General features: G+C 32.7%; 1 protein-coding gene and 1 long non-coding RNA gene across 2 annotated transcripts; one reads left to right on the plus strand and one right to left on the minus strand.

The window, feature by feature from the left end:
• Positions 1-2087: 2087 nt before the first annotated feature.
• Positions 2088-8180, minus strand: LOC121175046 (uncharacterized). The gene is made up of 3 exons (XR_005891983.1): positions 7902-8180; positions 3236-3354; positions 2088-2821 (listed from the first exon to the last, which is right to left on the minus strand). It is a non-coding gene; the product is annotated as an uncharacterized lncRNA (long non-coding RNA).
• A 1734-nt stretch (positions 8181-9914) lies between these two features.
• INR2 (inducible nitrate reductase 2) lies at positions 9915-14494 on the plus strand. Its single transcript, NM_001251221.2, has 4 exons — positions 9915-10999; positions 11097-11237; positions 11908-12140; positions 12922-14494. Exons 1-4 carry the CDS (start codon positions 10030-10032, stop codon positions 14248-14250), a joined length of 2673 nt encoding a protein of 890 aa, NP_001238150.2. The 5' UTR covers positions 9915-10029; the 3' UTR covers positions 14251-14494.
• The last annotated feature ends 1802 nt before the right edge of the window (positions 14495-16296 follow it).

The raw sequence follows: 16296 nt of genomic DNA on the forward strand, positions 1-16296 counted from the left end.
TTTAAAATTAAAAAAAAAACACTTGCGGATCAGGTTATCGAATGAGTATACAGATTATGTAATCCGTATGACTTATACAAATCAGATCATCTGTATGAGGCCAAATCTGTATAAGTTTAGGAGGGTGCACAAGCAATATGCCTAGTACATCCAACAACACCCACAGAGAGCATATCTGATATGGGGCCAAATCTGGAAGAAGGCCCATCACTCCCTAAGAGGATAACTAAGAAGCCCGCTTAGTTGGACCAGTTAACCTGTTAGTATTTTAGACATAATATTACATGTATTTTCTTTTTCTTAAGTTACTAAGATCATGGCTATATTACATGTATTTTCTGTAAATAAAAAATAAAGTCAGTCTGTTCATGCCACTTGGAGGGCCACCTTCCTCCATCATGGCTATATAGTTGTACGTTAAAATGATGTAAGGCAGGACCTAATTATGTTAGTAAAAATGCTTTTTTCCCCCTCTTTTCTAACACTAATTCCCCAACCTATCAATATCAAGGTTATTTTCGTTACTTTTTTCTTTATGAGAAAAATATTCTATCTAGTAACTTTGCCATGCAATCACAAATAATTAAATAAAATAATTTTATTAAATTTTACAACAAGTTAATAATTATCTTAAAAGTTATATCTATTTCTAATTAATTAATAATATAATTTTTTTGTTGGTTAAAAAAGATCATTTATAATATACACAAAAATTACATTTTTTGTTGTTGTGCATTGTGCACAACAAAAACATGTTTAGATTAGAGGGTGCGTTCTTCATACACGACAAAAACAAAAATTTTAATTATGTATACTATACAATAAATATGCCTTTTTGTTATAAGTATTTTCGAAATACTAAATCATCAAACAAAAATTAGGTAGATGAAATAAATGTGGTAGGCAGGGGATCCTATTAAAGGTGATCAATTAAATTTTTCGACATAAATTAATCATCAGCAAAGTCGATAAATATTTTATACCAATAACATGATAATAAAAAAAAAACATTTAATAAGAAAGGGATATCATGGTAAACCTTTCCTATTCGACCTAGGTAAAAACATTCCTAGATGGCTAACTCTATCAATGATGTGGAAAATTAATCTTGATCCATATATGAAAAAGAAACATTTTTCCAAAGCCATTCATTTATTTCTTTTTCTTTAACCAAATACAACATTTTTTTTATACAAGAGCTAAGCGTAAAATAACTACTCCTAAACTTGGTTTCAGGTTTTAAAGAAATTTGTGCAAAACTTCTACATTTAAAATAATATTTGTTCTTGTCAAATTTGGTAAGACATGCTCATGGTGGTGCTCCTTCATGAGCCTCTTTGCGAACTGTGGTGGAAAATACTTGTAAAGATACTCTAACGCTTAAGTCAGAGGCGTAGAGATAAACAAGTTTCAATAGTATGTGAGTTAGAATCAAAATCTTTACCTAAGTTTCGATGGTCTCTTATATAAAGAAAATTTAGATTATCTAATATCAATCTTCTCCTTTGAGATAATGCAAATAAAGAAATATAAGGTAATTATCTTATTTTTCCTCCAATAAAAGATATTTTATTGTATTAGGATTATATCTTTATCTTATGACTAAGGGATAAAGTTTCTCTCTTGCCTTATTTAAATTTCCTAGATATTCTGGATCTGAATAGCCAACTCGACTGACCATTGAGTACGGGGGTTGTCGAGTTCAAGTAGAACATATGTTCCCCGAGCTCTGAAATTGGTTGCAAGAGCTTTTAGAAGTAAAAAACTATGGTTTGAGTCGAGTGCTAGTATCAATATTTGGATTTAGTTAAATAACTCGGTCTTTTGGTTTTTTTTTTCATAGCCAAAATTTTAGCAGTTAATTGTGGTCTAAGCTAACTGCACGTAGCAGTCTTTATTTAAGTTGTCTACGAGTTTCAAACTTTTGATTTAGCCAAGTAACTCATCTTTTGGTCCTTTTCATAGCCAAAACTTTAGCTAAGTTATCTGTGGTCTAAGCCAACTACGCGTAACAATGTTTATTTAACTTGTCTGCGTGTTTCGATCTTTTGATCAATGAGCTAAAATGAGTTTAGTCTGATTAAATTTCTTGGTAGACGAGTGTACCAATGAAGTGTTGCTCCCCTTAGGGTTGTCGGGAATACTCAACACATGATGACATTGTCATTAGTGAATAGGTTCATCTAGGTGATGAATGGATCTACATGTTCATCTGGGTTCGAGATTCTATCGTATCTTTTTATCGTTAACATCTTCCACCCGAGTGGTAGCGGTGTTTCCATGATGCCATCAATGAAAGGATGGAACTAATTATCCACTCTATGGACCTATTAAGTGATCGATAGAGTTTGTTCCCTCCACATCGTGTCGACTTCATCGGTTTCCATGATGACAAGTTGTTATCCTCTTGGATCTTCTGGTACTGTTCTCTAAGGGCAATGTTCTCCCTTCGGAGGTCCTCCATCTCTTGGGCATTTTGTTGTTTCATGGCATTCATCTCCCTTTACAGGGTGATGATCAAGGAATGATTGTCATACACCTGACATGGTATCTTCAGTACTATTGTTGGGCTCCCATTTTCAGGGGTTCCTATGGCGAGCATGCCAAACAAGTTGGTTGCATGCCCTAGTGGTGGTACTATTTAGGTTGCATGTGGAGGTGTTGTTGTCGTTTGTCGCCATTGATGATGATGATGATGTGATCAAAGGAAAACTTTTTCCTTGTCCCACGATGAATACCAAATATTCTTATCAGATTTGACAATACCTGCTCACGACAGTGCACTTTCGTGAGCTTCTCCACGAACTGTGGTAGGGGATACCTACAAAGACATTTTAATGCTCAAGTTAGAGGCATAGAAATAAACAAATATCAATAGTATGTGAGTTGAAATCAAAATCTTTACTTGAGTCTCAATAGTCTTTTATATGGGGAGAAATAAAATTATCTAATCTCAATCTTCTCCTTTCAGATATTGTAAATAGGAAAAAATAAGGTAAGTATCTTATCTTTCCTCTAATAAAAGATACTTTTTTATATTAGAATTATATTTTTATCTTATAATTAAGGAATAAAATTTCTCTCTTATCTTATTTAAATCTCTTAAATATGCAGAATCTAAGTAACCGATTCCATCAACCACAAAGTTACCAAATATCAGTGGAATAGTAATTATTTTCCAGCGAACATTAAAAATGCATATATCATTAGGATGTCTCAAATAAAAAAAACTTACAATATAGTTAAGTGCGTATTTCTGGTAGCAACATGGCTTCAAATTGGCTAGCCAGTGTCTCATTATCCTTTCTTCTCAGCTTAAATTTTCTTATAGAATAGCATCTTGCAAAGCATCCACTTGAAGCGACAGAAAGGAATTAATAATCACCAGATATATATATTTGCAATAGAATATGCCAACATCTAAAGAGACTGGTGGGAGATACAATACAATAAACCGGTAATAGTTTGAACATTGAAAATGATACTTTATGTCGATTAATTAAGCTCCTAAGTAGCTTTTAATTAAGGACACAAGAAGCAAAAGTGGGAGAGATATTTATTAATGAAGAAAACGACAAATTACCACAATTAGCTTGCTATTATATATTGACTCGATTTTAAACAATGAATTTACGTACCTTCTTTATTTATATAGTCCTCGAATTTATGTACCTTTTTTATTTATATAGTCCTCACTTGATTAATTTTTAATTAACATAGTATTTCATTATACTCGCTTTCATTTTTAACTGGAGAAACCTGAGGGAATAGAGATTGTATGACTTTCGACATTGACATATAAATGGATGAGGTATAGCTAAACAGAAAATTAATTGTCCGTGTATTTTGTTTTGCTCTTTTTCCTCCGGTTTCTTTATTTCTCTAGGCTCTAGCTTAGCTCTAATAATAATAATAATAATAATAATAATAATAATAATAATAATAATAATAATAATAATAAAGCTCTAAAGCTATGTAGGAATAGGAATATCATATCAAATTTAGGAATTGTAGCGTGATTATGTGATCCCTTACACTTCACTTTTGTATTTTACAATCCAAGGTATAGAACGTTGGACTAAAGGGAAAATGGATAAAAAATAATAATTTAATTACCCATTTAATTTTTATAATTTTTAAATTTATTCTATTTATATCCTACCGTTAATAATCGAATTTTTTTAGTTATTAAAATTTATATTTTAATTTTTAAAAATTTTTTGTTTTTAAAATTCTTTAATTAATAAAATTTTAAAAAATTAACGATAAAGATCTTTTGACAATTAAAATATAAACTTTAAAGAATAAAATTCACTTATTAATTATAGAGACCAAAAGAGATAAATTTAAAAATTATAAAAACTAAATCAGTAATTAAGAAAAAAAAAAGACAGGCGGAGTTTTTTTTTTCTTCGTTAATTACTAAATAATCATGGACTGCAGGACTGGCCTAGGGATCAAATAGTGCATGCATGCTTGTGGCCCTTTTCCTATTCGTTATCGCAATTTCTTGAGTGAGAACAAACCAATGAATGGTATTTTGATATCTGAATTGCCATCGGTTTTCACCAATAGGAGCGAACATAATTATTTGGATATCATTTTCTTAAAGTCGAAATCATCAATTTCAATATACTTAACTTAAAATTGTTTACCTGCGAAAAATAGAAGTTAAAATCTTTTAATATAACTGGAATATATTTAAATTATTCTTAACCACAGATTTATATTAAAATATATAAAGATACAAAAATTAAATTTCCAATATCAAATATAGAATGCGACTAATAAATTTCTGAATAAAAAAAGAAAGCGACTAAATTTAGGCACTATTTTCTGAATAATATCTAATCTAATTCACGCAAAGATACAGCATAGGATAGTAGTCACTTATCAGTTATCACTATCAGTTATCACTAGGCTGTCTAGGCCGGAATGGCAGGGAGCATGTGGGTGTAAACAAAACTAACAATGAAAAATATCCAACACCAAACGAAATTAGATGTGGTTTCTGTGGTATCATCGTACGTTGCTAACACACACAAATAATAGTATATTTTTGCTGGTTTCAATATATTAACAGAGTTTAATGTTTATATATTGATAATATATAATTTTATATTATTTAATTATAAATTATTATTTAAATTATTTTAAGATAATTATTTTTAAAATTAAAAAAATTATTATATATAATAAGTTATGATTAAATTGACTGTGTAAAATTTGCATAACCTTTTTCTTCATATTAATATTATTATAAATTTGTTGAGCCTTTTGTGACGCACTCATATTCCTGAAGCGGGGTGCATATTTATTATTATGTCGTCAGATGAATATAGATTGGATTTTGGAAGAAAGTGGTTTGAAAGGAAAATTCAATGAAAGGGGTGGTTTATATATATCTGGCTGAGATGAGATGCATGTAATGTAAGAGTGGGTGACAGAAAGAAAAGAGAGTGACAGAGAGAGAAAATAAAGGAGCCACCACAAAACAAGGTGACTCCAGGGTTCGTCAAAGAGCCAAGATAACTTCTAAGATTACCCCTTCTCAGTTTCCAAGTAGCCGCGTGACCCTAGTTTGGTTATTATGGTGACTCTCCTTTTTATTTTTTTCATTTTTGGTTGTTGCAATTGCAAAATTGGTAACCACGGCCTATGAATTTTCTCTCTCTTGCTTTGGTACGTAAATCAGCCCCATGTTTTGGTTTGGGTCGTTTCCTTGGCTGTTGGGAGAGACGATGCGCCACTTCGCACTTGCCTAACTTGTCCCTCCCATATTTTTATGTTCCTCTCTTTTTAGACCTTTTTTTTTTTTTTTACCATTAGGGTTTAAATTATAGCTTTGCATGTTGATCAATCATGGGAATCTTGGAGACACTTGACCCCAAATCAAAATTGCCTTGCTTCTTCTATTAAATAACTAAAGTGTGGATCTACAAAGCCTGTTTAAAATCTGTGGCCATAACAAGCATGCATATGGCAGCTCAATAGAATTGAACCCCTTTGGTGGCTCTTCATATTAATTGGCTGCAAACTGATAGGGTAATTTAAAATCTATGGTTCAATATGATAATTCATGTATAATTTAATATCTTCTCTTTAGATTCACCAAAATATCCTCAGCTTAAGAAAAAAAAAAAAAGTGTACCACTTGTTTACTTTTTTAAGAAAGAACTCTTGCAAGTACGTGGATTCCTTGTAATTACAAAAGTGAGTTCACGAAATCTTAACCATCAAAAGCAATTTTTATACATTAAATAATAAAATGAAATGTAACTAAAAATTGATTTTTTTTTTCTTTTGGATATTGGCTACAAGACCTTTCAGTGTTACTTTGCAAATGTGGGGAGTATTGTTCCAATGTTTTAATTGAAAAAATGTTGTATATTGAAGATTACATATTTTATTTAATATGGTTTTTATTTAGTAAAGATTAAATCTTTAATATAAAAATTATAGATTTACACTAATGGTATATATGGTTTAGATATTAACAAATAATTTTTATTAATATAACAAATTAGTATATTACTATAATACATATATTATAATTATGTTTGAATTAACAAAATTTTGTTTGTTATTCAAAAATTGCATTCCGCTATGGGGTTGGTCTTAAACTATGCTTGACCTTGAGTCTTATGCCTTCTAATGGAGACTAAGAAATAAGATTGATCTAGGTCCTCTTAGCACTAATGTTTTAACCTCAAATCTATTAAAATTGTTAAGATTATCACATTTGAGATATTGTTAACTTTAATACTTAGTGTTTGTAAACTATCTTTGACCCTGAGTCTTACCTAATGAGATTTTTTGTGTGTATTAGAACACATTGTCCTGGAAATTCTTAATCTTTTTTTGTTATAATAAGATGTTTTCTAATGATCTTTTTTGTTTTTAGGAAGTTCATTTGATACCTATATTTTGTTTCCTGGTGTAAGATTAAGGATTATATCATATGAATGCTCTTTTGAGTAATGATATACAAATTACTCTTTATTTTAAACATTTCATCAACATATCTCATTTTTTTATATTTTTCTCTTCTTATTACATCATATTTATATCATTTTCTCTCTCTAAGTGTCTATCAAACATTTTCTTACTCTTTTTCAATTTTTAAAATTTATCAGAGACTTAAATTTTATTATATTATATAATATTTAACGAAATATATCTAAACAAAATGACTAGAAAATAGTAAAGAAATTGACATTGTTTTTAGACGTGGTTTTAAGCTTATTTAGCAACAGAGAAATATAATCGAGTAGAGAACCTTTTTTGCGGCCATTATTTACATTCAAATCCAGTACACCTAACTTAATTTTGTTAAAAATTAAAAGAAACCAAAGCTAAATTCGAATTCCAAAGAATTGTAACTGGAATTTAATTTATACAAATTAACAATATAACTTTCTTTTATAGATCGATAATAAATAGGAACTAGCTAGTCTTATCATCACTTATCTTATTCATTAATATATTGTGATAGAAAATAAATTTAATACTTATGCAAAAAAAAAATAAAATTACACTATCAATACATATAAATTAAATTCTCGTGATTAACACGAGGGAAAATTCAAAATTTAACTGCTACAAATTAACATAATTTAAGATACAATCAGATTATGAGTGAATTTATTTAAATTTTTAAAAAATAACTTTAAAATAAGTGCTTTTGTATAAGTATTCTTTTAATAAGTATATAAGTTTTGCTTCTTAAAATAAACAATTTTTTTTTAACAAAAACAGTTTAGACAAACACAATAAAAATAAAAATAATATTTATTTTATTAAAATAAATGCTTATTACAACAACAAAAATTAAACAAACCGTCTCTATATATAATTTTTTTCATGAGAAAAGAAATGACTGAGTATTAAAAAGATCTTACTTATTCTGGTAATGTCATCTTTGCTGATCAAATGTTGAGGGAGTTTACGCTGTTTCCTTCGTAATTTTTTCTGAACATCTGAATGTAAAATTTTCTTTAACAAGTCATTGTTGTTTATTAAACTTCTCGCCCATCTTCAGCCATATAAATACAAGTGAACGGTAAGGGTGTAAACCGCAACAATCACAAAATGAACACAACGTGACTCCCCCTGTCCCTATAAGTTTTTTTTCTTCTTAATTCTTCCGTTCATCAAGCAAAAAAAAATTCTAATTAATCTAAAATTCAGCTAAAAAATAAATAAAATATGACCAATAATTATTTTTACCAATGATTAAATTCAGACAATATCCAAATAATTTAACCTTAACTTTAGCACATATATCTAATAAAAAAAGATAATGGTTTAAGTTATATATTGACCACACAATCATTTAAAGAGTCATTTTTTCTCACAAGTATATGTTTTGGAGACAATTTTAATTGAGTTAAGATGGAACATTAAATATAAGTATTTCTCCTTGCCGGAATTCAAACTTTGATTCAAAAGTTCACCCCTTTATGTTAGAAGAAACTATTAGATAATATTCAATCATCACATGTTTATAGTCCTTACAATTTCTATGATATATTTAAGTTTTTAAATTTACAAGAAAAATTAATATCATTCAATTACATGTTACTAGTATGTAGAGATTAGTTAGAACTATATGATAGTCTTAAATCACTTAATCAATCATTTTCTCTTACATTAGACTCAACTATCGGTTGATAATACTAATATAGAGCCTTTTTTTTTTACATATAAGCAATATTATAAAAATGTGAAACATGAATTTCACACTATAATGGAACAAGTGATAAATCAGAAGATTAAAATAAAAAAATATTATTTTCACCTTGACATCAACATAGACTTTTCGAATAAAAGTTATTTTCAAAAAAAATATTTTATATTCGGAAATAAGTTTTTTAAAATTTAAAACAAACACAAAAGTACACTATGTTCCCAAGAATTGCTTAAGATAACCAAAACTAAACTTATTATTTATATGAAAAATAGTTGGTTGATCTTCATTTATCCATTGGGGTACTTGTTTCTTTATGTTTTATATATTTCTGTCACTCTCTCTAATTTTCTTTACACGGATACTTTTTACTTTTTATTGAAAAACATAGGATATGTATGAATACATCACTTGCACTTTACTTTCATGCATGGATATTGTTCTAATTTCTTAATAGAATTTATCACAGACCAACACCCAAACTTGCTTAGTAACCTAAACTAATTTAATAAAATAAAAAAAAATCCCTATTACATTGATTTTTGTTTGAGGAATAACTATTTTTTTCTTTTACATTGATTTTATTTTATTAGTATTAGTTAAACTTGGATTCAATTTTTCAGTTAAAAAAACTGGGATTCAATTTTCAATCTTAAATTAAATATCCTTAATATTAAAGAGTCTAACTCAATTAATTTAATAATGTGTAAGATATTATAAGTTTTTTGATTAAGTTCAATTCATACAATAAAATAAATAAGATAATGACAAGAGATGTTGAAATATGTAAATCTAACCTAATTTAATGCAACTCGTCATTCATAAAAAAAAGGATTGGATTGGGTTAGAAATTCTAATGTAACCCAATCCTGATATAAATTTGTGGGTTACGATAGGATGGCAAACTTATAATGCAACTATTTTTTTTTATTTGTTAAAAATGATATTTTTATTTTTAAAATATAAAATTTATAAATATAATAAATAAATACATAATAAGTTTATAAAATTTAAAAATGATATTTTTATTTTTAAGAAACAAAATCGCTAAATTAGTTGAGAATGCAAAACTTTTAAAATACTACTCCATTTACTATAATTTTTGGAAATATAATTGGTCTGACATAGCCATAGTACACAGTCTTTTTCTCGATACTTGGTTTGGTTACGTCTCTTTCCCCACGACGCCTCTATATAACTCGCCCAATCCCTCCATCTTTCACTCGTTCAAAAACAAAACCATTCTACCTTCTCCAAAACCATCCAACTCTCATGTTCGAAGAAAACATACACAATCTCTTCAAACTCTAATTTTCTTTTCCTTTCATTTAATTTCCTCAATGGCGGCTTCCGTCGACCAGCGTCCGTACCCCGGCCTCCACAATGGCGTCGTTCGGCCCCTCAAACCAGGCCCGGATATCCCGCGTCCCAAGAAGCTACCCCAGCCGCCGCCGCCACTCTCGGATTCCTCAAGCGACGAAGAAGAAGACACCACCTTGAACTTGAAGGACCTGATTCGCAAGGGAACAACGGAAGTTGAATCCTCCATTTTCGACCCGCGCGACGATGGAACCTCTGACCACTGGATCCAACGGAACTCTTCCCTTGTCCGTTTAACGGGAAAGCACCCGTTTAACTCGGAGCCACCCCTCCCTCGCCTCATGCACCACGGCTTCATCACCCCGGTCCCCCTCCACTACGTCCGCAACCACGGGCCAGTCCCCCGGGCCCGCTGGGAGGACTGGACCGTGGAAGTCACGGGCCTGGTCACCAGGCCCACATGCTTCACCATGGAGCAACTCCTCCACGATTTCCCCAGTCGCGAGTTCCCAGCCACACTCGTCTGCGCTGGGAACCGGCGGAAGGAACAGAACATGGTGAAACAGAGCATCGGCTTCAACTGGGGGGCAGCCGCCATCTCCACTTCGGTGTGGCGCGGCGTGCCCTTGCGCACCCTGCTCAAGAGCTGCGGGATCTACACCCGCACCAAGGGCGCGCTCCACGTGTGCTTCGAAGGGGCCGAGGATCTGCCAGGTGGAGGTGGGTCCAAGTACGGAACCAGTATCCTGAGGGAGGTTGCACTGGATCCCTCCCGCGACATCATTCTCGCCTACATGCAAAACGGGGAGCCTTTGTCCCCGGATCACGGCTTCCCCGTTAGAATGATAATACCCGGTTTCATTGGTGGCCGCATGGTCAAATGGTTGAAGCGCATCATTGTTACTACCGACCAATCTCAAAACTATTACCATTATAAGGATAACAGGGTACTCCCTTCTCACGTTGATGCCGAACTTGCCAATGCTCAAGGTATTCTACTATTCCCTTTTCTTATTTTTTTGCTCTCATAAATTCTAATAGACTTTGATTATAAAATAATGTTTTCTCTGTTTCAATTTTTTTTTAGCTTGGTGGTACAAGCCGGACTATATTATCAACGAGCTTAACATAAACTCCGTGATAACCACGCCTTGCCACGAGGAGATCTTGCCCATCAACTCATGGACTACTCAGATGCCTTATTTCATCAGAGGCTATGCGTATTCCGGTGAGTTTTATTTCCATTAGAAAACAGGTTTTTATGATTAAATATAACAGGGGTTTTGTTTATTTTCCAGTATTAATAACAGTTTGAGTAAATATTTTCACAATAGTAAACAAACAAAAAATTCTGTAAAAAAAAGTAATTTAAAAAAAAAAAGTCATAATGGAAAAAAGATGAGGCGGAAGCAGTAATTAATACGGAAATACGGAAACTAGCAACACGATTTTTTCTCTCTAAATTAGAGGGAGAAAAATCATGGCAATAATATTGATTTTCAGGAGTGAGAGCTGATTTTTTTTTCTACTGTAGAGAAAAATTTGTTAGTATTTATGAAAATCAACAAGTTTATGTTGAGGATTCAAATATATATCTAAAAAAAAGAAAACACAAAGATTGGGACTTGGTGTTTATTTTATATAGTACGTAATAGCTTCTGCAAATATTTCGTAATGCATTTGGTAGATGTTTAATTGGTCACATTTGGCGTTTCGCTTCTAGCGTAATCAGTGGTATTTTAGAGCGAGTAATAGGTTGGAATTTGCGGAATTGCTGTTTCGACTTGCAATAGACCGTGGGCAGTCGGTTGAATTTTGTTTAGTGGTGGTGATCCACTTGGAACGTTACTAATTGTTGGTGAGAGTATAATTATACCTTATTCTTGTTGCACGTGCAGGTGGTGGGAGAAAGGTGACACGTGTTGAGGTAACCCTGGACGGAGGTGAAACGTGGCAAGTGTGCACACTGGACTGTCCGGAGAAACCCAACAAATATGGAAAGTACTGGTGTTGGTGTTTTTGGTCTGTGGAGGTTGAGGTTTTGGACCTGCTCGGAGCCAGGGAGATTGCGGTGCGTGCTTGGGACGAGGCCCTCAACACCCAACCTGAAAAGCTCATTTGGAATGTTATGGTACGTTCCTGTCTCTGCCACATTCTTTTAATTGAAATTTTAACTTTAATTAGGCCTCTGAAATTTGATAGGATTGTTAACTACAATTACAATGCACGTAGTGCTGGTCACATTGGTGATTGCTATTGCTGTATAAGTATCGGATCAAATTGTCTCCATTACTGATTAACTGTACCATTTTTTTTGTCAGTTAGCAAAAATAAACTATTATACTATTATTAATCTCAATAGTAAAGACTAAACAGTTACTATGACCCATGTACACGTAGAAAAATAAACGTATGGTATAAAATCATAAAACGTATATGTAATAATTATTTTTTGCCATTTTGAATATATATATATATATATGTGTGTGAAAGAAAAAAATGTAATAAATAACTTGATAAGAAAGAAAAATAGAGATAAAAGAAATGAAATAAAAATAAATGAATGTATGGTTATAATTATTTTTGCACACCATATTTCACTTTTTTTTTCACGTTATTTCATAGTTTCTTTCTGTCACTATATTTTTGTTTTTATTTTTTACATTCTCTCTTTTTATCGTATCACATCAAGTCATCAATTATTTCATCGATCCATTGCCTCTCATGTATTTTTCATTCCCGCGTGCTCATTGACCGCGACATTGTTTGATAGATTCTTGCAAACCATTGGCTCCGATCAAATAGTGACAGCTAGCAATAAACTATTGCCCGTGACTTAAAATCTAATCAAAATCTTTACTAAAGTGCCCGACTTTGAGTCTATTTTATTAAATAAGTTTTGACATGTACAGGGCATGATGAACAACTGCTGGTTCAGAGTGAAAACCAATGTGTGCAGGCCCCACAAGGGTGAGATAGGTATAGTGTTTGAACACCCCACCCAACCAGGCAACCAATCCGGCGGATGGATGGCAAAAGAAAAACACCTAGAGAAATCATCTGAGTCCAACCCAACCCTCAAGAAGAGTGTCTCCTCCCCATTCATGAACACCACCTCAAAAACCTATACCATGTCTGAAGTCAGAAGGCACAACAACGCCGATTCGGCTTGGATCATAGTCCACGGTCATGTCTATGATTGCACCCGCTTCCTCAAAGACCATCCCGGTGGCACAGACAGCATCCTCATCAACGCCGGCACCGACTGCACCGAGGAGTTCGAAGCCATCCACTCCGACAAAGCCAAGCAAATGCTTGAAGACTACCGAATCGGCGAGCTCACCACCACCTGCTACAACTCTGATTCTTCATCGTCAAACCCCTCCGTGCATGGCAGCTCCGACACCATCCCTTTGACCCCCATCAAGGAAGTGATTACACCAATGCGAAGCGTGGCTCTTAACCCACGCGAGAAAATCCCATGCAAGCTCATCTCCAAAACCTCCATCTCTCACGACGTTAGGCTTTTCCGCTTTGCCCTCCCCTCCGACGACCTACTCATGGGTTTGCCAGTTGGGAAGCACATATTCCTATGTGCCACCGTTGACGAGAAACTATGCATGCGAGCCTACACTCCAACAAGCAGCGTTCACGAAGTGGGATACTTCGACCTCGTCGTTAAGGTTTACTTCAAAGGGGTGCACCCTAAGTTCCCCAACGGTGGGATCATGTCTCAACACTTGGACTCTCTCCCCATTGGTTCTGTCTTGGACGTGAAAGGCCCACTTGGCCACATTGAATACACTGGCAGAGGAAACTTCCTCGTTCATGGGAAACCAAGGTTTGCCACGAGGCTAGCCATGTTGGCTGGTGGCACAGGAATCACACCCATTTACCAAGTGGTTCAAGCCATTCTAAAGGATCCAGAGGACTGCACCGAGATGCATGTGGTTTACGCGAACCGAACCGAGGATGATATATTGCTGAAGGAAGAGCTTGATGAGTGGGCTAAGAAGTATGATAGGTTGAAGGTGTGGTACGTGATACAAGAAAGCATAAGAGAAGGGTGGGAATACAGTGTGGGATTCATCACTGAAAGTATCCTGACGGAGCATATTCCAAATGCATCTCCTGATACCTTGGCATTGACTTGTGGACCACCACCTATGATTCAATTTGCAGTCCAGCCGAATTTGGAGAAGTTGGGCTACGACACCCAGAATAACTTGCTCGTGTTTTAGGGGACTAAACTAGAATACATTGTATGTGTATATAGTAGTTTATTGTTATATATAAATAATGGATTCTATTAGCTGCTTCGTTTCAAGATTTTTTTATGTTTCAATTTTTAAATAAAAGTGTACATGGGACAGCTAGCTAGCTACGCAGGTTTACTTTTCCTCGTCAACTTTTGATGTAGACAAGTATGTCAATTATTTTGACTACTTTTGCATGTATAAATAAATAAATAAAACAGTGTGCAACTATCACTTTTTCAATTTATTTACTCTGAATCAAAGGCATTACAACATTATGTCATTAATTTAATGACATTTTATATGAATAAAATACATATTACAAGGCACGACTCGTACCTTTCATTCTATAATATCTATATATATAAAACTAGTTTGATATAGAGAAAATTGATGCAGATTCTTAAATAAGAAAGAGAACCATCGTTCCAAATAGTGACATTAATCATGCAGTCATTAGAATATATTTTTCACTGATTCAGTTTTTATAATATTATTCTTTGTATCAGTATAAAATATTAAAAAATTAATACGTAGAAATACTTGAGATGATCGAATATGCTACATAAATACATGTTCAATATCAATACGATTACTATTTTAAAATATTGAAGCTTACCTGTAATTTTCATGAAAGCTGTCTAATATAGAATGACAGTGCTACATCGGTTAAATATACAGTTTTAAACATATCGCCCGTATGTACTTGGGTACTTACTCTGATATAACCAATCATACAAAAAAATTGTGTTATTTATTTGGCAATAAAATGTTAATATGATATATGTCATCACACACGTCTTGAAAAATATCTCCAAAATTTGTTGTCCCATTTTTTGTATTAAAAAAAATGTTCAACATCTTACTATGACTATTTAACATTTTTTCTACTTATTTATAATTTACATAAAAACTATCAAATATGTGACCATGATCATGCTAAATCAAATATATTTTGTAACATGTCACCTCATGTGTACTTCTGTGTGCACATCACTCTAATTTAACCAACTATCAATTATGTTCCACAAAAATATTTGGCATAGGATATTTGTCTCGAGATATTAAGAGGAGGAAGTGGAAAATAGGCCGAAAGGTAATATTTGTAAAAGAAGTGGATATTCTGCCATGTAGGTGAATGGGGGGAGGGGAGTTGGCATTGAAAATAGGAGTACTGGTGAAGGTTACTTATTTATTTATGAGATATTAATCTTTTAACGAAACCAGTTCCTTCCAATAGTGGATAAAGCAAAGTTGCAGAAGCCGTATATCAAGGACAAATATGAGGGAGCGTGGCTTACACAGTAACGTCAGCATTCAAGAAAATAAGACGCAGGAATGCAGTCCAAACTGATGGATTTTTCAAGTCATTTTGGAATCACCTAGTAATTTGATGGTGCTCATGATCACGTTCTCTTGGACCGAATTCCATTGGAGGCCAATCTTTTGTCGCAAGGTATCATTCTGCTCTCAGATAAGGATTTGTAATGAGGTTATGGTCTAAAGGAGGAATATACAGACCATATTTTTTTTAATGCTTTGTCTTCACTAAGGTTTGGGAAGAATGCTTAACCTGGGGTTGGCATTTCAACAACGCTTCATAATTAAAATTAAAACATAAAAGTATATAGGAATCATTATTTGTAATTCCAAGGTTTACAGGGAGGTAACTTGGAATCTAGGAAGACTTGACAGATTATATATATGGCATACGTACCATTGTGTGTTCTATATAGTATATGGCTAGCAAGAAAACAAGTCATTTTTAATTCCAACAAAGTAGATTAATTTAGCTGAACTGAACAACTAAAAATCATTATTGAAAAAAAAAATTTTCAATTTTCTCATCTATTCTCTATTTAAGCATGTAATAAAAAAGAATATCAATATAATTATTAAATGGTTTTAAACTCACACTTAATTCATTTGTACATGGAACATGTATGCAATTTTATCTAACATTAATAAAAAATATTAAATTATGAAATCACTTATTTTATACAATAAATTTATAAAACATGTTTTACATTA

The sequence above is a fragment of the Glycine max genome, chromosome 6 (assembly GCF_000004515.6).
Source record: "Glycine max cultivar Williams 82 chromosome 6, Glycine_max_v4.0, whole genome shotgun sequence".
Lineage (NCBI taxonomy): Eukaryota > Viridiplantae > Streptophyta > Magnoliopsida > Fabales > Fabaceae > Glycine > Glycine max.